This window comes from Lepisma saccharinum, chromosome 24 (genome assembly GCF_977018435.1).
Source record: "Lepisma saccharinum chromosome 24, izLepSacc3.1, whole genome shotgun sequence".
Taxonomy (NCBI): Eukaryota; Metazoa; Arthropoda; class Insecta; order Zygentoma; family Lepismatidae; genus Lepisma; species Lepisma saccharinum.
In genome coordinates, this window is record NC_139252.1 from 24,751,052 (window position 1) to 24,770,135 (window position 19,084).

At 35.5% G+C, this 19,084-nt stretch overlaps 1 protein-coding gene across 1 annotated transcript in view; it reads left to right on the plus strand.

The window, feature by feature from the left end:
• LOC145978140 (cubilin-like) overlaps nt 1-19,084 on the plus strand; it is a 416,836-nt gene that overhangs the window by 308,860 nt on the left and 88,892 nt on the right. The window contains exons 55-57 of the mRNA XM_083110579.1: nt 4,653-4,815; nt 6,831-7,022; nt 15,563-15,686. Of these exons, the coding sequence (XP_082966705.1) occupies nt 4,653-4,815; nt 6,831-7,022; nt 15,563-15,686 (479 nt within the window). The remainder of the gene's footprint in view (nt 1-4,652; nt 4,816-6,830; nt 7,023-15,562; nt 15,687-19,084) is intronic.

Sequence of the window (19,084 nt, forward strand, 5' to 3'; positions counted from 1 at the left end):
ACTTCTGCTGTCATCTTTCCAGTGTTGTTCCTGCGTCACAAGGGATATAGACTGAAGATTCCCTTATGATTGTCCCAAAATTCACTTTCCAGCTTTTAAATTCCCCGTCCGATAAAGTCGAAAATAAATCCCCTTTGATAGGAATTCAAACCTAGTACCTCCAGTTTCGTAGCGCATTACGTTCGCGATATAGGTTACAATCCTTGCACCAGGCTAATCTTTTAAAGAGAATAACTGGTTCCACACTTTTCAAAATTCCAAAAATTTAATTTTAAAGTCAAACAACAAAAACTTTATGACTAAAATTTCCATCTAACTTTTAAAGTTTTTTCTTGAAGGTATCTAAAGTTTAATGACGAAGTAAAATAATTGTGCATTTCAGTACACACTGTATGAAACGTAAAAAAAACAAAAAGAAACTTATGCTGGATATTCACTCATATGCTGAATTGAGTAAGCCCCCTCAAGGATATAACAATAATATAATAATAATTATTATTAGTATTATTATTCTGGAATAAAATTGTTTTATTATTATGACATTTTAATTATTATTGTACAATTATTATTATTATTGCTATTATTCAAATTTCTGGTGACGCTCTGGGAACAATTATGAATGAACCCCCCCCAAAAAAATTTTCTGCCTACGGCCATGCTCATAAACTAAAGGCTTTAAAACATTTTGCAGAAAATATTTGAAAATAATATATAGTGATAATATTTCCAGTGGTATCAGTTAATACACAAACATACGTAGGAACTAGCTAACTAACTCTCTAGCCTTCTTAAACTTGAAGGTTTATGGCTGCAGCAACACAAGCCTTCCATCTGTTCCTATCCTGGGCAAGATCAATCCAATCTTTTCCATCCTTACTGATTTCCTTTTGATTTATTTCAACATTATCACTCCATCTTCATCTTGGCTTTCTTACTGGTCTCTTACCATCAGGTTTCCCAACATAGGCTCCTGTAAACTCTTCTTTCCTCTCCCATTCATGCCACATGGCTTGCCCACCTAAGTCTTCTTGATTTAATCATTCTGATAATATCTGGAGATGAATACAAATTATGAAGTTCTAAATTATGTAACCTTCTCCACTCACCTGTCTCCACATCCATTTTAGGTCCAAATATTTTTCTAAGGATTTTATTTTCAAATACTCTTAATTTATGTTCCTCTTTTAATACATAGGATGGAACTTTAATAGTGGCAACTATTATTTTTTTTTACAAGTGATACAAAATATATACATATTTCAAAGTCTTATTGTCCCTGGATGCAGGCACCAATGCTATGTGCAACCCATTGCCAATGATGTAGAAGGCGTAGGATATCTGTAGCGTCACAGATAGTTCGAATGGAGCAGTCTACTGTCTGCAGAATTTCTGGAACAGTTCAGAAGTGACAGCCACGAAGTGTTTCCTTTTTCCTTCATCTTAGGAATCATGTCGAAATCACATGGGCTCAAGTCTAGGGGGGGGGGGGGGTATGGGGAAAGGTAGCACTCAAATTATCCACAGTTGTTCTTCATACACCAGAGCATTATCATGCAAAATGATGGATGGGTTTTGCAGAAAGTGTTGTCTCTTCATTCTCAATGAGGACTGCAGGTTGTGTTCCAAAATCAATAATAAAGCCGGATACAGTATGCATTAGAATAACACCATCATAGTCATAAATGAAAATTACCATTACTTTCATATTGCTGGGTGTGACTGATGAACTGTTGATGTTTGTGTAGACCTGAATAACGCCACTCATTTGATTGGCATTTCAATTGTGGTTTGTATGATTTGCTCCATGTCTCATCCATAACATAATGATACAACATAAGAAAGCCTCTCATTGGAGCTCACAACATTTCAAGTGGGTATGAGCAGCATCATATTGCAGCCATTTCTGCATTCCCATGCAGAACCCATTGTAATGCTTCTTTTTGCCCTTGCATGCCCAGGCATTCTTTTGGAATGTGCAGCACAATTGTATGCTCTAATTTTGTCACTTGGGCTAACTCATCAATCAAATGGTGTTGATTTGTCGCCAGTAATGTGGCAACAGGTTGCACTTCTTAGTCAGTGACACTAGGACAACCTGGCATGTCAACCACATTTTGGCATCCTGTGTTGAAGGCTTTTACGCAACTCACCACTGGTCTGTAAGGCAATGCTGATTTCCCACAAGCCTCTTGCAGACCTTGATGCACTGTGGTGCTGTACAACCTCTGGCAAAATTCAACCTTATCCCAACTCTTCTGTTCTTGTTTCAAAAACATGGAGGCAACTTTATTAATGCCGGAATCCTGAAATGTGGCAATGCTGTCTTGCTGGCCTAAACATTCAGCTACATAGCATGGGCGTGAATAGCAAAATTGATGTTGACTCTTAAAGAAACATGGGAATCTGTGTAAAATGTTTTTCTTTTTCCAAATCTGGACAGAAGATTGACTTTTACTGTAAGTGGAAAACATGCATTAACAATAGAAATGTAAATTTGCTGTTAAATAACTTGAAATAAGCAGAAAATACAATGCCAACTTTGCATTCATACGCAGTCAGTATGGAACTTTCCAATAATGTGTAGTTTGCCCTCATTTTATTTGCTAGCATTTCGGAATGCATTCGAATCTAACAACTAAATATTTAAATGATGTAAGATCTAACACACTGGCCTTAAAGTTCTCAAGATGTACAAACATAAACATATAGCCCATGTATGTACAAGACTAAAAAAATGAAAAAATGCCATGTGCTGGAGACTATGTGAGACTGCGAGAAAGTTCATAATTTTGCATGGCTTAGAAATTAGAAGATGTTACATTTTCGTTGTTTTTCTCTTGCGGAGATATGTTACAGTGAAGGAATTAGTGATTTTGTGTTCTAATGTTTTTGTTAGATTACGCAGTTTTATGCTCTTACAGGTTTGTTTGAGTTTGTATTGTTTCACGAATTCTTGTTTGAGTGTTGTAATTTAATCCTTGTACTTAATACATGTAAACACTTAGCGTGTGGTGCCTATACATGATGAATAGGCTACATAAAATTATGACTTTTGTTACTTTTGGACGTTCATTCTTTAATGTTTTTTCCGAGGAACATTGGCCGGCTGATGTCACAGTTTACAGGGTTGCCAAATTGAAGGCTCCGGCCTCCCTCAGATTCAAGATGGCCGTGAGGCAACACAACACCACTGCATTAGACTCCCAGCTAACACAAGGCTCTGTTCTTCTTGTCACTGCCCGGACTGAAAACTGTTGAGAACCAGATCTGTATCTGAAAACAAATGTTCACTACATTACCAGTGAACAAACATTCTCATTCCTTCATCAGTCTTCATGTTCTTTCACCATAGCTTCTTTTGTAAAGTTGACCAAACAACTGCAAAAGGAAATTTCCATGTTTCCTTCTCTTTTCCTTGAATCATTTGACATTGCATTTTTACTCTTATTTGTTTGATGATACAGTTTCTGATTTATTATTTTATCTTGGTTATTTTATTTCTCTCTTTGAAAGCTAGTCCTGATAGTGAGGATGACTGATAGATTGTTGAATTAGTTGCTGCAACAAACATAACAAAGCCATTCATGCCTTGTCCAGATTTGAAGCCAGAATTCCTAGCTTCTATATACGCAAGTGAAGCGGGTTTATTCCTTAAGTTATAAATCTGCTTTGTGCTTAGCTTCTTTATTTATCTGTAATTGATTCTTTGACCATTTTTAACATATTACCATTATAATAACAAGTATTAACAAGGGAAAATGCGCAGAATCTCATATAGCACCCCCGCTAAATCTCTTCTTGGTTGTTTCTGCCATTCTTACCATGTTCTTATTATATAATTAAATATCATAGTTGTCAATAAATACAAGCTGTTTTTCTATTTCCATATCAAAACTAAATTATCACACACAATATTTAGTAAGAATTTAATTAATTTCCCTTGGAAGTGAAATTTTGTACACTGACGCTCAAGATATGTTAGTACACAATCTACCATTGCATGGTGCTACTACTGCTGCTCTCCGGATGAAAGTGCCAGTTCCAAGAATTCTGGATAATACCTTACACATTATCATTGTAAGGTAGATAGAAACTGTTGTATGAAAGTAAACGTAATCTAATATGCTACAAGAAATATCAAAGAATTGCATTTCAGATAAAGTCTTTTATATAAAAATAGAAAAAAATGTCATCTATTTTCGTATGTTTGTGTTTGCTGGGTCTCCATTACTGTTAATTTGTATTTGTATTTTTGTTATTTTACATTGTATTTTTGCCACTTTTGGCTAATCACAATGATGAGGTTGAGTAATGATTAGATGAAATTGATGATGAAACACTCACAAAAAACACCCATGCTCAGACCTGGTAACTTTGGTGAGAAGATCAAAAGTACTTTAAGAGTTAAGTCTCATAGGTCAAGATCTTATTGGTACTTAGTACTTCACTGAAGCAAAAATTCTGCCCATGGTAAAAAAAGAACTCAGTCAGAATCTTGATGGGTTCAAACAATCAGAATGGAGCATTCATCTGATCCTATGTTTTCATCAATCAATAGTTATGCTCTTTGTTAAATATTGCGAGTATTAAAATTGATTGTGTTTTGTATATTATCATTTCCTTGAGATATACATTTTCTTTATATTTCTCAGGCAAAATGGTCAGTTGCTTGTGGTGGAATTTTAACTGAAAGAAGTGGACACATCGTTTCGCCTGGATACCCCTTGTCATACAGAAATAATTTGAATTGTAAATATATAATTGATATACCTGGTGAATTAATAAAAGCTGAATTTCAGACATTTAATTTGGAAGGTAAGGCTTTTAACTTTAATACCAACATATCAATGAATCAGTGCTCTTATCAATAGCTCTTACGTTTAATTCAACTGATTTGAAATATGAAAAGAAACATCTGTTGTTGTGACTATTTAAAGTTTTAACTCCTGAATGTAGGGTCTCTTTCAGAAATGCAGTCAGTAAACAATTTAAGGAAGGATTCTGCACAGCCAAATGATTAATGCATTTTGTAAGTGAGGCCCAGGTTTGATCCCCTAGCACATCCAAAATGGTGTTGACATAACTTCACAAGGATATTTTGATCCCATTTCATGGGTAGAACCTCAGATTTAAGGATGCTCTTATATTCTGCTGGGAAAGCTGAAACTGTTGTCGCATGAAAGGCACTCCTTAAGAAAGTTTTTAAAATGTTGCAAGAAGAAAATGGCACGTGACAAATCTCTAAACCACGATATCTTAGCTACTATCCATTCTCGACAGATAAACTTTCTCTTGAAATTTTCCACTTGTAATGATCTGTAATTTTCTCTCTTTATTTTCATGTACAACTAATGTGCTTTTTTTGTTTCTTTTGCAAAAATATAAAATTTTGGAAAGATTTTGATTTCTCACTTTTTTTTATCAATTATCTTAGAAACCTCAAGGAATATTTTTTTAAAAAGGAAAAAATCTTACCATTCTGTGTATGAAGCCAAAGTTAACATTGGATTTAAAGTAGCAAAGTTATAATGGAAATATTAAATTTTGTAAAAAATCTACTTTTATTAGTAAACTGATAGCTTTTTCTCCTCAGAAATGCAGAAATTTTAGCTTACTACTGCAACTGTTTGAGGGGGGGGGGGCTACTTGAAAGAAATAGTATTGAACTCTGGGGTAAAATACTGCTTGGCAAGTTCTAGTTCTTGAAGAGCTGTTACTTTAAGGAGGGTTCTTTTTCTAAATGTAAGGTTCAAAGAATGTGAGACTTTTAAATTTGATATTAATTATACAGAATGAGAGAAATATGGTGAATGGAGTCTAGCATACATCCTACAGAGCATTACCTACAGAAATCTAGTGGCAAAGCTTGCTGTCTCTGTTAGGGTAGACACAGAATGGAGCAGGGATGGGGGGAGGGGGAGCTGTGATTTTTTTTAAAAAGTAGTATGTTAAGTTATAGCCCCTAGAAAATAAAAGATAACATATTGCCTGAATCTCATCTACTGCTGTTCGAAAAAGCCAGGATTGAGATTGTAAAGGATAATGTATTGATTAACGCTCTCACCTTATAATCAAGAAGTAGAAGGTTCGATTCCCCCTGGAGGCATTGGTTCAGATTCTACTTTAATCTAGTCTCGATTAGATATCTGAGAATAAAGGTGCTTCTGTCTCGAAGGTAAGAAAACAGTGACGATGGGACTCTATGTTCTGGCCATGCATCACCCAATGAAAAAGCCGTTCTGTCAGGCCCTAGCCCTCTTACATTTGTTATATTAAAGCTGCTTGCAAAAATTATTTGCTACTTCAATAATAGTATTGTACATGTTTCTCGCATTAAAGAAATCAATCACTTGATGGTCACTTGGTATTTATTTCTTTTTAATGCTGACCTCCGCGGCGGATTGGTTATAACAGCATGCTACGACAAGGGCCTCAGGTTCGAATCCCCACCTGGGCATAGGTGTTCTTTGTGAGTGTCCCTTCGTCAATGTTATCATATCATCGCTCATCCTCATCTTCTCAATTAGCCAAAAATGGCAGAAAGCCAAGTAAAATAAAAAAACCTATCAATCAATTATTTCTTTTTTACTCTTTTATGCATGAAAATGACTCTGACTGTGAATGTGCATATTTTGCAAATGGCAATGTGTAATGTTGTAGTTGATGTGTTTGTATTTTTGTCTAACAGAGTGCAGTATTAGTTTCGTTGCAATTAAAAGAGTCAATTTTTATGCCACACTTTGCATTGGGCCTTTCAGCATGGTCACAAAAAATCACAATTGAATATAAATGAGTTTCTAGTGGTAGTAATATAATCACTATATTTCCAGGTCCTCCATCTTGTATCTACGATAATGTCACCTTTGTAACATGGAGATATAGTTATTATTCTCAAACATATGGACCTTATTGTGCACAAGATAAACCACCACCATTTGTATCAAAGGACAAAATAGAATTAACCTTCTTGACTGATATTTCTGTAACCTATCCAGGATTTCTCCTGTCATATAAAGTTGAAGGTAAGTAAATAGATATTCATTAAATTTTTTTATGTTTGTTCCTGTCTTTGAGGTACATACATAAAAAAATATAGTTTATTTGTTTAAGATTGTATATGAAGTTTACATTAGGCTTATGTTGTTTCTGATACCTGTATATTGGCATCAACCAGGGTTGTTTATTTTTTAATTAAATTGGATTTTTTAAATTTAAATTTGTTTCGTTATATTTTATTAGAAAATGCTTAAAATTGCTTGTATGTTTTCTGACACCGTACATAAAGATATATGTTTTTTCTATGGAAAGACTTTTTCTAGTAAACGGCCCTGTAAAATATTTGAACAGTTTGATTAAAGCTAATAAAATAGAATATATGTAAATATACATTTTTCTGTTTCTAGTACAGTACCTACTGTGGAAATGTTTGTTGAGGGTGTTAATGAAACTATAATTTAAGTAACTTTCCTTCAAGTGAAAATAAAACATTCTGAATATACTCTAAAATTGTAACTTAAAATATTAACACCAAAATTTTAATAATCTTTGTAGCTAAATTTTGGAGACTTTTTTAGTGGTAGTTTGAAAAATACCAGCTGCCATGTTTATTTACAGTTTAATGATAATGGCACTATTTATGGTTTAACATGATTAGCTAACTAACTAACTCTCTAGCCTTCTTAAACCCGAAGGTTCATGGCTGCAGCAACACAGGCCTTCCATCTTTCCCTATCTTGAGCAAGATCTATGTACTCTTTTCCATCCCTACCGATTTCCCTTAGGTCCATCTCAACGTTGTCCCTCCATCTTCGTCTTGGTCTTCCTACAGGTCTCTTACCATCAGGTTTCCCAACAAGAATCCTATAAACTCCTCTTTCCTCTCCCATTCGTGCCACATGGCCTGCCCACCTAAGTCTTCTTGATTTAATTATTCTAATAATATCTGGACATGAATACAAATTATGTAGTTCAAAATTATGTAACCTTCTCCACTCATCTGTCTCCTCATCCCTTTTAGGTCCAAAGATTTTCCTAAGGATCTTGTTTTCAAATACTCTCAATTTATGTTCCTCTTTCAATGTAAGGGACCAAGTTTCACATCCATATAATACTACAGGCAAAATTACTGTTTTGTATATTTTAGCTTTTAGTTTCTTAGATATTAAACGAGAAGACAAAAGTTTATGAAGACAGAAGTAACATGCATTTCCTGAATTAAGCCTACTTTTTATTTCCTCTTTAATATAATTTTCATTTGTTAATATTACTCCTAAGTATTTGAATTTGTAAACTGTTTCAAACGAGTTGTTATCAATAATTAGATTTTGATTATTACCTAACACTTGGTTTCGACCTGTAAATAAATAAAAAAAAAAAAAAGTGCTCCCCTGTGCATAGCACCACGCCATGAAGGCGTATAGGGGGTGTGGGGGTAATTCCCCACACTTTCTTGATCCGGTCGTGAGTGGGGGTGATGTGATCAGCATCATGCTCCTGACCACCTTTACCACCCAGGGTTTCCCCCAGGTACCCATGTCATTCGATGCTGGGTGGATGCCGGGGCCGCTTCCAATGTTAGAAAAGTTCCCGGATTTTTAGTTTTCTCTTTGTTAACTTCCAAACCTATCTCTTTAGCAGTTTTGAAAAATATTTTAGCATTATTCTTAATTGTATTCACATCATCCCCCAGTAAGTCTACATCATCTGCATATGCTAACAACTGAGTCACACCATTTAATTTTAGTCCTCCTTTAGTTTCTTTTACTTTCCTAACAGCATATTCTAAGGCAAAATTAAAGAGCAATGGAGATAATGCATCTCCTTGTTTTAACCCATCATGAATTGTAAATTTGTCAGACATATTAATACCCACACGAATTTTACTTTCTGTTTCACTGGTGCATATTTTTATCATACTAACAAACTTCTTAGGTATTCCAAACTCTACTAATATATTATATAAGTTATCTCTTGACCGAATCATATGCTTTTTTGAAATCAATGAATAGCTGATGGACATTTTGATTATATTCCCACTTTTTTTCAAGTGTCTGTCTGATGTGACAAATTTGATCTGTAGTTGATCTGTTACGTTTAAATCCACATTGATAATCACCTATAATTTCATTAGCATATGGTGTTAGTCTTGTTAAAAGAATGTTAGACAATATTTTGTATGTTGTTGAGAGTAGAGAAATTCCACGGTAATTATTGCAGTTCATTTTATCACCTTTTTTAAACACAGGAACAATTATGGATTCTTTCCACTGTTGAGGGATTAGTATTTTGTAAATTTTGCACACAAAATATTTGCTGTTTTTGCCATAAAAATTATTGAATTTTAAATCAAGAGAAATCCTGTGTTTACATTTCCTTTCGTATGAGCTGCACATCATCAGTATATTTTATTTCCTTTATTTTCCTATCTTAGAGCCTAATAAACATTAAGTTATTACGAGATTAATGTACTTTCACCAAAAGTGATTCTCGTCAAAATCCTTATGTTCATTATTTTATAAATTATTTATTTCAAGTGATTTATATCTGTGATTTTTTTAAAAGACATCACCTGATTTAAATCAATTCGCCTTGGTATCAAGTGATGTTATTGATATCTGTATCCAAATGCACAACTTTAAATTTAATACTGATTGTACCCGGTCATCGTTGTGTATCAATATATTGACATACTGGTAAATCACTGAAATTACAGTCTGATATGTGCATACATTACCTGCAATTTAGGACAAAATTCTGTCATTTTGTTATTATTTTTATCAATATAAATGTATCATATGTCCTAGTTCTTACATACTTCTATTTTCAAAGCAAAACCCAGTGCAGTCTCATAGTTACATGTATTAATCAAGGAGGTTAATAAACCAATAATATTGAAGCAACATTTACAGAGACTCCACTAATCTCCTCACATCCAATGGAGATTCTTTTTCCAAGAGTCGACTCACCACAATAAAAAGAATTGAAGGTTTTATATGATAAAAAATGGCTAAACAAACTTTTGTATAAATAAATAAAAATAATTTTAAAAAATTATCGTATTATTATCAAAGTTCAAATTGTGGATACGACTTTCCTCTCATCGTCACGATCAAACCTATATATGCATAAAAGTAACTTATAATTGAAACTGAGATTGTTTATTTTTGCACAAGGTTGATGAGAGATGCATAAAGGCATAGGGAACATTCAGGGCCATATTAAAAATTAGTGAAAAATATTGTATTACTGACATTAACTTTTATTCAGGTTGGATACACTGATGCAATTTACAAATCAGTTAATAATTGTTATCAGTAAATATTGATAAACTATTTCACCAAAATAGTTTTTCTTGTATGTACGCGTTGCTTAATATAAATATTTCACCAAAAGTATATTAAACTTAATTACAATTGATTATAAATTTGTAAACAAAAGTACCCAATAAGAGGCAGTTGAAATTTAATTATTGATACTTCCAGGTACATTTTAGTAGTTCTAGAATCCTGTCACTTTTATGGAATCCAAATATCATTAGTACCTGGGTGACAGCTACTTTCCTACTCTCATATCAAAACTCTTGATAGATTGAAATCATACTTTCAATCAAAGTGATTTTTTTAAAAAGATCACTCTTAATGAATAATTCATAGGATAATGTATATAAGGATTTTGTAAAGATCAGAATCACTTTTATTGAAAGTATATTAATCTAGAAATTATTTAATGGTGTTTATTATGCTCTTAGAAAGGAAAATAAAGGAAACAAAATATATGTACTGATGTGGTGAAGCTCATACGAAAGGAAATCTAATATGTAAACACACTGAAATTTCTTTTGATTAAAATTCAATAATTTTTATGGGCAAAATTAACAAACTTTTTTTTGTAGAATAACAAACAAAATATTAATCATGTTAAACCATAAATAGTGTCATTATCATTAAACTGTCAATAAACATGGCAGCTGATATTTTACAAACTATTGTTAAAAAATTGCCGAAATTAAGCTACAAAGACTATAAAAATATTTTTAGTTACAATTGTATACTGTAGTTCATCCATAATGTTTTATTTTCACTGGAAGAAAATTTACTGAAATTATTATAGTAAACAAACATTTCCATAGTACGTTCATTAGGGTGTTTCATTTTTCCAAAGATGTGATTTTCATATGACTTTGCTTACGCCCCGAGTCTCAGTGATGTAAAAGATATATATGCCAAATTTCAAGAAGATTGGATAATATTTAGGGGTTGCACACATTGATCACTTTTATCTCAAACTAGTAAAATTTCTAATATTGAAGTGCTTTGTACTAATGGGCTTCTCGTGTATTTCTTTCATCTTTTGCAGGTAATTGAACTTTAAAATGGGAACCAAAAGAGGAATTTGGCTGCTAGAAAAGGTGCCTAGTGGTGAGGTTTTAGGAGCTCGGCTCCCTTCAAAGGAACAAGAACTTTAAGTTTTTATTTACCATCACAAGGAAATGAAAGAAACACTTTCGGATGCTGCTAAATCTACCAGTACTAAACTACAGGAAGTGTGGAGGAAAGCAAATATGCCTGTTAAGACGGAGGAGAATATCCGTGGTGGTATACAGAAGCTGTACAAAGAATACCAAAATCTGGGTAAAGAGAAATCGAGAAACACGGATAAAGCAAATGTGAAACGGCAGATTTGGAAAGGTGATCTCGTCGAGTTATTTGACATTTCCCGGCAAAATGTGATGGACATGACTAGCGTATCACAAGAAGATAAAGAATTTCTTTGGTCACAAAGAGAAGATCGTATGAGTTCGTCAATGAGTGGAGTAGACAAGGTTTTCGCCTCGAAAATAAGAACTAAGTGTACAAAAGAAGACAAAAATGATTCATATAAGAATAAACATTACAAAGCTATCGCTGAAATCAATAAGACAGTTATACTGGAAGACTCGTCTCCATCATCATCGGCACCTAGTGACGAAGAGGCTGAGTTTTCGCCTCCAGCAACGAAAAAATTACGTTCAAGTCCTAGATTAAAACTTCTTGATCAGACACTCACGTCTACTTGGGATCGAGAACAGCTCTCTATTCGACAAGCAAGTACTTCATTTATAGCAACTGCAAAGAGCCTTGGCCACGATGTTTCAAAAATTGCCGTATCTCCAGCTACCGTTTATCGAGCTCAGGCGATCAATAGAAGTAAAATGGCAAAGAAAATCGAAGAGTCACTCTTTGAAAATCCTCCTCATTTGGTCTTGCATTGGGATAGTAAACTGTTGCCCTCAGTTGCCCATGGGAGTGTCAAAACTTTGGAAGATAAAGTTGCAGTTCTAGTGACTGGCAAAGATTTTGAGCATTTTCTTGGCGTACCTGTTGCCCTGAAAAGCACTGGTGAGCAGATGGCTGAAGTAGTTATTCGGGAAGTGGACCGATTTGGGCTACGTGACAATATCATTGGTATATTTTTGATACTACAGCATCTAATACAGGACTGATCCAAGGGGCATGTACCAGAATTGAAAGGGAATTCGGACGAACATTGTTGTGGTTGGCTTGCCGTCATCACACCCATGAACTAATATTGAAAGGAGTGTTTGAGGAGTGTTGTGGCGTACCATCAAGTGGTCCTGACATCCAGATTTTTCGGAAGTTCCAAAGTCTGTGGGCTTCACTTGATAAGAAGTCATATACGACAATGCTGGATGAAGAAAGTTCCGTTCAAGGCTTTCTAGAAGAACAACGAGTGAAAATGGTTAACTACATCCAAAATGTCCTAAAAGACTGAAGTCATGAGCCATTTCGTTACTAATAAAACAAAGACGGAGCCATTTCGTTACTAATAAAACAAAGACGTTCTTTGAATTGTTTGGGATCCACGACGTGACAGAATACTGCAGTGATTCTCTAAGAAGCCATGTCAACGCTCTTAAGATGGTCAATGATACCGCAGAAAGAGGAATTGCTCTGATAAAAAAGTTTAACGAAGCAGTCAGGGACGAACAAGAAAAACAATTCTTGTTGAGGGTAGTCGAGCATCACAGAAAATACGTCACCAAGCGAACAAAAGAAGGGATTGCATCGTTCAAAGTTGATTAATATAACACATGTTTTGCCTATCATACTACCTATTAATCGTTTTTCTTGTATGTACACATTGCTTGCATTATAGAATTATTTTCCTGTAGTTTACGGTTATTACAAGCATAAGAAAACAGTTTTTCTTTGTGTGTTCTCCTGAAACGTCACAAAGAAAAACTGTTTTCTTATGCTTGTAATAACCGTAAACTACAGGAAAATAATACCTATTAATCTTAGTGTCTAGTTTTAATATTATTTTAAGTTTGTTATTTCTAGTAATCGTATTTTTAGCCTACTTTTACAAAACTGAACAAAGTGTGAAACCTTTAAATATTATCCAATCTTCTTGAAATTTGGCATATATATCTTTTATATCACTGAGACTCGGGGCGTAAGCAAAGTCTGCAAAAATTTTACATTTTATTTTTTGCCTTACAAAATGAAACACCCTAACGTTCATATGTACATTATCAGAAACAGAAAAATACACATTGACATATCTTTTTTTTTGGCTTTAATCAAACTGTTCAATTTTTTTTCAGGGCTGTTTAACAGAGAAAGCCTTTCTATAAAAAAAACATATCTATATGTATGGCAGGAAAAAAATACTAGCAATTTTAAGCATGCTTTTTAAAAAAAAATCGATTTAAATAAAAAGTCTGATTTAAATAAAAAAAACTCATCAAAAATGATTTTTATTTAAATAAAAATCATGCTTTTTTTCCACCCTGCATTCAATGCACTTATATCTCTAATCACTGATATTGGCATATTAGTGTATCAGTTTATTAAAATTGGTAATTTTACCAGTCCAATATATATATAAATATCCTGTAATTTAGTGCCAAATCCTGCCGTTTTGTTATTACTTTCATGGATATAATCATATAATTTACAAGGTGCGTCTGAAAAGTTCGGTGAATGATCCCATATTTGAAAAACCGCGCTGGTTAGGATGATGCACCCATGCATGCGCATTGAGAGACATGTCAACAAGCGGCCCCTATCGTGCAAATCGCCGAAGTGAAGCAGTGGTGCACACTGCGACAAAGCTAACGGGGTGAGTGTGCAAACTTGTGTCATTGCAACATGGAGCGCAAAATGGAGCAACGCGTTAACATGAAGTTTTGCTTCAAATTAGGGAAAACTGCGACGGAGACTCATGGAATGTTAGTGCAAGTGTACGGTGTTGAAGCAGTGAGTAAAAAGTGTGTGTTTGAGTGGTTTAAATGCTTTAGAGATGGAAAGAAGGTGTCGAGGATGAGCCGCGTTCTGGTCGACCGTCAACAAGCACAATCCCAGACAACATCGAACGAGTGAGACGCATGCTTGCGGATGACGGCGGCTGTCGTTGAGAATGATGGCAGAAGAGTTGCAGATAAGCAAAGACAGTGTGCGCACTATTGTTCACGAACATTTAAAAAAGCGAAAGATTTGTGCCCGGTTTATACCGCAAACGCTGAAAGATGAGCAGAAGCGAACTCGGATGGAAACCATCATTACTGGAGATGAGACCTGGTGCTACCAATACGATCCAGAGACCAAGCGACAGTCAATGGCATGGTGTTCATCGTCTTCCCCGCCTCCCAAAAAAAGTCGGCTGACAAAATCCAAGATTAAGACGATGTTGTTCGCCTTTTTCGACAGCAAGGGCTTGATCCATCAATAATTTCTACCCGCGGGTCAAACTCTCAACACGGAAGTTTACGAGGGAGTTTTGAAACGGCTGCTGCAACACATCCGGCGGGTTCGGCCAGAACTGTACCGGAGTGGACAGTGGACTTTCCTCCACGACAATGCCCGTCCGCACACTGCGATCCGCGTGGTCAATTTTCTCGCTCAACGCTAGGTGACTGTTCTTCCACACCCTCCGTATTCTCCAGATTTAGCGCCGGCAAACTTCTTTTTGTTTCCCTGCCTTAAATTAGCCCTGAAAGGCTTCCGCTTCGCAGACGCTGCGGATATCCAACGCGTGACCACGGTGTTTCCTGCGATGTCAGACATGTGTTGTAGCTAATGGTGATTACTTTGAAGACCAGTAAAGGTATTTTGTTTGTAACTCTTGTTTCCTTTATTTTCTGAGACCATTCACCGAACTTTTCAGACGCACCTTATATATACCTTAATTTTATAAAGTAAATTACAGTCCTGTTTTCACAAGGCACAGCCTATTGCAGTCATCTTGTTACATACATTCAATCAAGAGGTTAATGAAACATTTATGTCCTTCAAGGATTATTTTCAAAATGCTATTGGATCAATAGAACATCAGTTATTCTTATTGGTAAATATTTTGTTGGTATCAATAAAAAATTCATATTAGTCCAATGTTGAAACAATGTTTTTGCAGTGAGTGTGTGTGTGCATCAGTTCAGTGATGTCAGAAATGTGTTTTTTTTAATATAATTACATGATATTATAAAGTATAGAAAATGAATTATTATGAAAATATTAATACTCTTTTCTCTAATATTATTTTCCATTCTCTAATTTTTCAGAATGTGGTGGACAAATAACAAGCCCTGGTTTAATACAATCACCGTTACATCCTGATACTTATCACTCTAACATGAATTGCACATGGATAATAACTGCACCAGAAAATCAAGTTGTAGCTTTAACGTAAGTTGAATTCTCAGTGCATGTTGCTACTTTATCAAAATGTGCAGATCTCCTCTCAATGATTTACCTGAATCAATTAAGAAATACGTGGCCTGTCTAAAAGTATCCAACCTTTTCTTTTCCTGCGAAAAATAGCTATGGTAGGTTGGCTGCATTATGCACAGAGGTGAAGGGAACCTTGATGCACATGCACACATGTTGCTGGGTGTGTCGGACCCATAAGTTGATGAGAGGCAGCTGGCGAGTGAGGTAATGTTTCTGTGTAAAGTCACATTTTCTTGTTTGCTGGAATGACAGAATGTGTGGAGCAGAGATATTGCATCATGTTTTACCAGAAGCTTGGGGATACACAAACGAAAACAATTTGCAAGATTCAAGAGACGTTTGGCGATGATGTATTGTGGGTAACCCAAATAAAGGACTGGTGCAACATCTTCAAAAATGGCCGCACATCGGCAGGAATGATCAGCATTCTGGGAGCCCATCAGCAAGCAGGAATGCAGAAAACGTTGAGAAAGTGAGGTCCTTGATAGTGGAAGATCATGGTTTGACAGTCAGGAAAATTGCTGATGACATTGGTATCAGCAAAGATTAAATTTTACGGGATGATTTAGGCATGCACAGGGTAGCAGCAAAACTTGTGCCCAAGCTGAAAGCTGCTTGCCCAACAGTGAGAACTTTGATGTGACATTACACAATCAATATTGGAGACTGTCAACAGAGATGAAAAGTTTCTCAACACCATGACAACTGGAGATGAAACGTGGGTGCACAGGTATTACCTGGAAAGCAAAGTCCAGTCATCACAGTGGAAGCACTCATCCTTGCAAAGGCCCAAAAAGGCATGGCAGGTGCAGAGTAAAGTGAAGGTGCTGGTGACTGGTGCATCATGAGTACACACCAGAAGGTCAAACAGTAACAAAGGAATACTATCAAGATGTCCTCCGCCAGCTCTGTGATGCAGTTCGTCACAAGAGACAGGGCCTGTGGATCTCACGACAATGGCAGCTGCATCACGATAATGCCCCATCTCATTTGTCACATCTGAACCAGAATTTCGTGGGAAACAAAGGCATTGCAATCATTTGCCAGGCTTCTTACTCTCCTGACATGGCTCCATGTGACTTCTGGTTGTTCCTGAAGCTAAAATCTCCACTGATAGGATCCCATTTTGACAGCCGAGAGGATATTATGCACACCACGACAGCGGAGTTGAGAGCCATTCCAGGGGTGCTTCCTGCAATGGCAGGCTCATTGGGCTAAGCAGAAATCTGAGGGACCTGCTTTGAAGGGAATTAGGACGTGAACCACACCAGGCAAGTGACTTTTCCCCCCAACATACTTTTTAGACAGACCACGTAAGAGTATGTTTTGAAGGACCTATTTACAAACTATAATTCAACAAGTAGTAATTTTGAAGATTCTCCTCACGACAAACTCTGAGAGTATCTTTAATATGTTAAATTGGCAAACCAGAACATAAAAAATGATCTGTTTTCATGTTAATTTTAATCTTCATTTATACATGTAATAAGATGCATATTTCTTGCTCAATGTGCAAATCTAGTGTTCTAGGATGCTAACAATCTGACACAGAAATTGGTGTAAATCTTTTCATATTCTGCTTTGGTACCTGATGGCATAAAGGTAACAGTCTTGCTTGTATTGAAGGAATCCCAAGTTTGATACCCAGTGGGAGCACTTTGCACACCACTTTGGATCCCAATTTAAATTTAGGCCCAGTCCTGGTTAGACTATCTGAGTATAAATTGTACTTCAAACAATGATGCTTTTCATGGTTTTGACCATTTGATTGTCCTTTGTCAAAAGTAATGATTATGCCTTGGACAAAATATTGTAATACTTGTACTGTACTGCCATCTTAAGTAATAATTTGTTTCAATTTTGAAGCATAATCAAAGGAATATTCAAGTAGAAGTGATTTCGCTACAGCTTTGTTTCTTCTCTGCATTTTAAATTATTTTTTTTTTTTTTTAATGTGGTAACAGGTTCAAAAATTGCTTGTGGAAGAGGTTCATAAACAGCAAGTATATTACAAGATAATGGCAATACGAATACTGTATTTACTCATGTAAATGCGCACTTCTTTCCAAAATTATTTCCCCCCAAAAACTGTGATGCATATTATACACGGAATACTTCGGACAGCCAACATGAAACCGTACAGGGTCATTCCATGATTTTGTGGCACTTGCATTGATTTTTCATGTTTACGGAACCATATCATGTAATATATCTAGAGCCCGGAAGTTTGGCAAAATGCCTCTTTTTATCTACTGCATATATTGATAAAATTTTCCCGGATATACGTTTTTCATGTTGTTTCGAATGTTTTAGAAGCCTTTTCATTTTGCCTATTTTGCCTATTTGGGACCTCACTGCCTATTTTAATTATAATGCCTTTTTTTGCCTTTTTCAATGAAATTTGACCATTTTTTTTAAAAAAAAATGTGTATATAAATTATTTTTCTCCCAAAAAACGTTGTTGGCATTTATTTTTCTTCCGTTTATTATGTGAATAATTTTCGCCTTATTTAAGTAATATTGAACTCACGCATGTTTCAACATTGCTGAAGGAGAAAAGTGTGAGAAAAAAGTATTTCATGCTGAGTTAGGATATTGCCTTTCGGTTAACATTTCCTTGTGCATGATTGACTGCTGAAAACCTGTTGCAGAACACCTTCACAATTACGTCATCACGTCCAGCGTCCGTGTCAGGAGGTTACTGACAAGAAACAGCACTAATGCCCAAGGGCCTTTGCATGGATTCCAAAATCAAGTTCTCTATCTTTAGTTTAGTTCTACACTTTGGAGGGAAAGGATCGTGTTGTTGTCATCATGCCGAAATTTAGTGTGCCATTAAGTGGTAAGTTACATGGTTACGTGCGTGAATTTGGTGAAAGCACATTTTCAACAGACGGTACAATTCTTCTCTGCAAGATATGTGAAAAAACAATCAACCATGAGAAAAAATACTTTATATCTCAGCATGTGTCAACAGCAAAACATAAATCTGCAGCTGCTAAAATGATCGGGCAGAAGAAGATATCCCTAATTTCAACAGTGGGCACTTCATCCAACAGGCAATCTCAGTTTTCTCTTGAACTGTGCAAAGCCTTCATGGAAGCAGGAATGAATGCCTTTCTAGAAAGTGGAAAACAAGTCACTGAGGAAATTCCTGGAGAACTACACTAAAGAAACGGTGCCGTCGGAATCTATGCTGCGGAAAACATATTTAAGCGTCTGCTAGGAAGAAGGTCTGCAAAGAACTGGTGCTGAAGTTGTTGGAAAGAAGATCTGGATTTCAATAGATGAAAGTACTGACGCTATGGGACGCTACATAGACAACGTCATCTTAGGAACTATGGAACCAACAT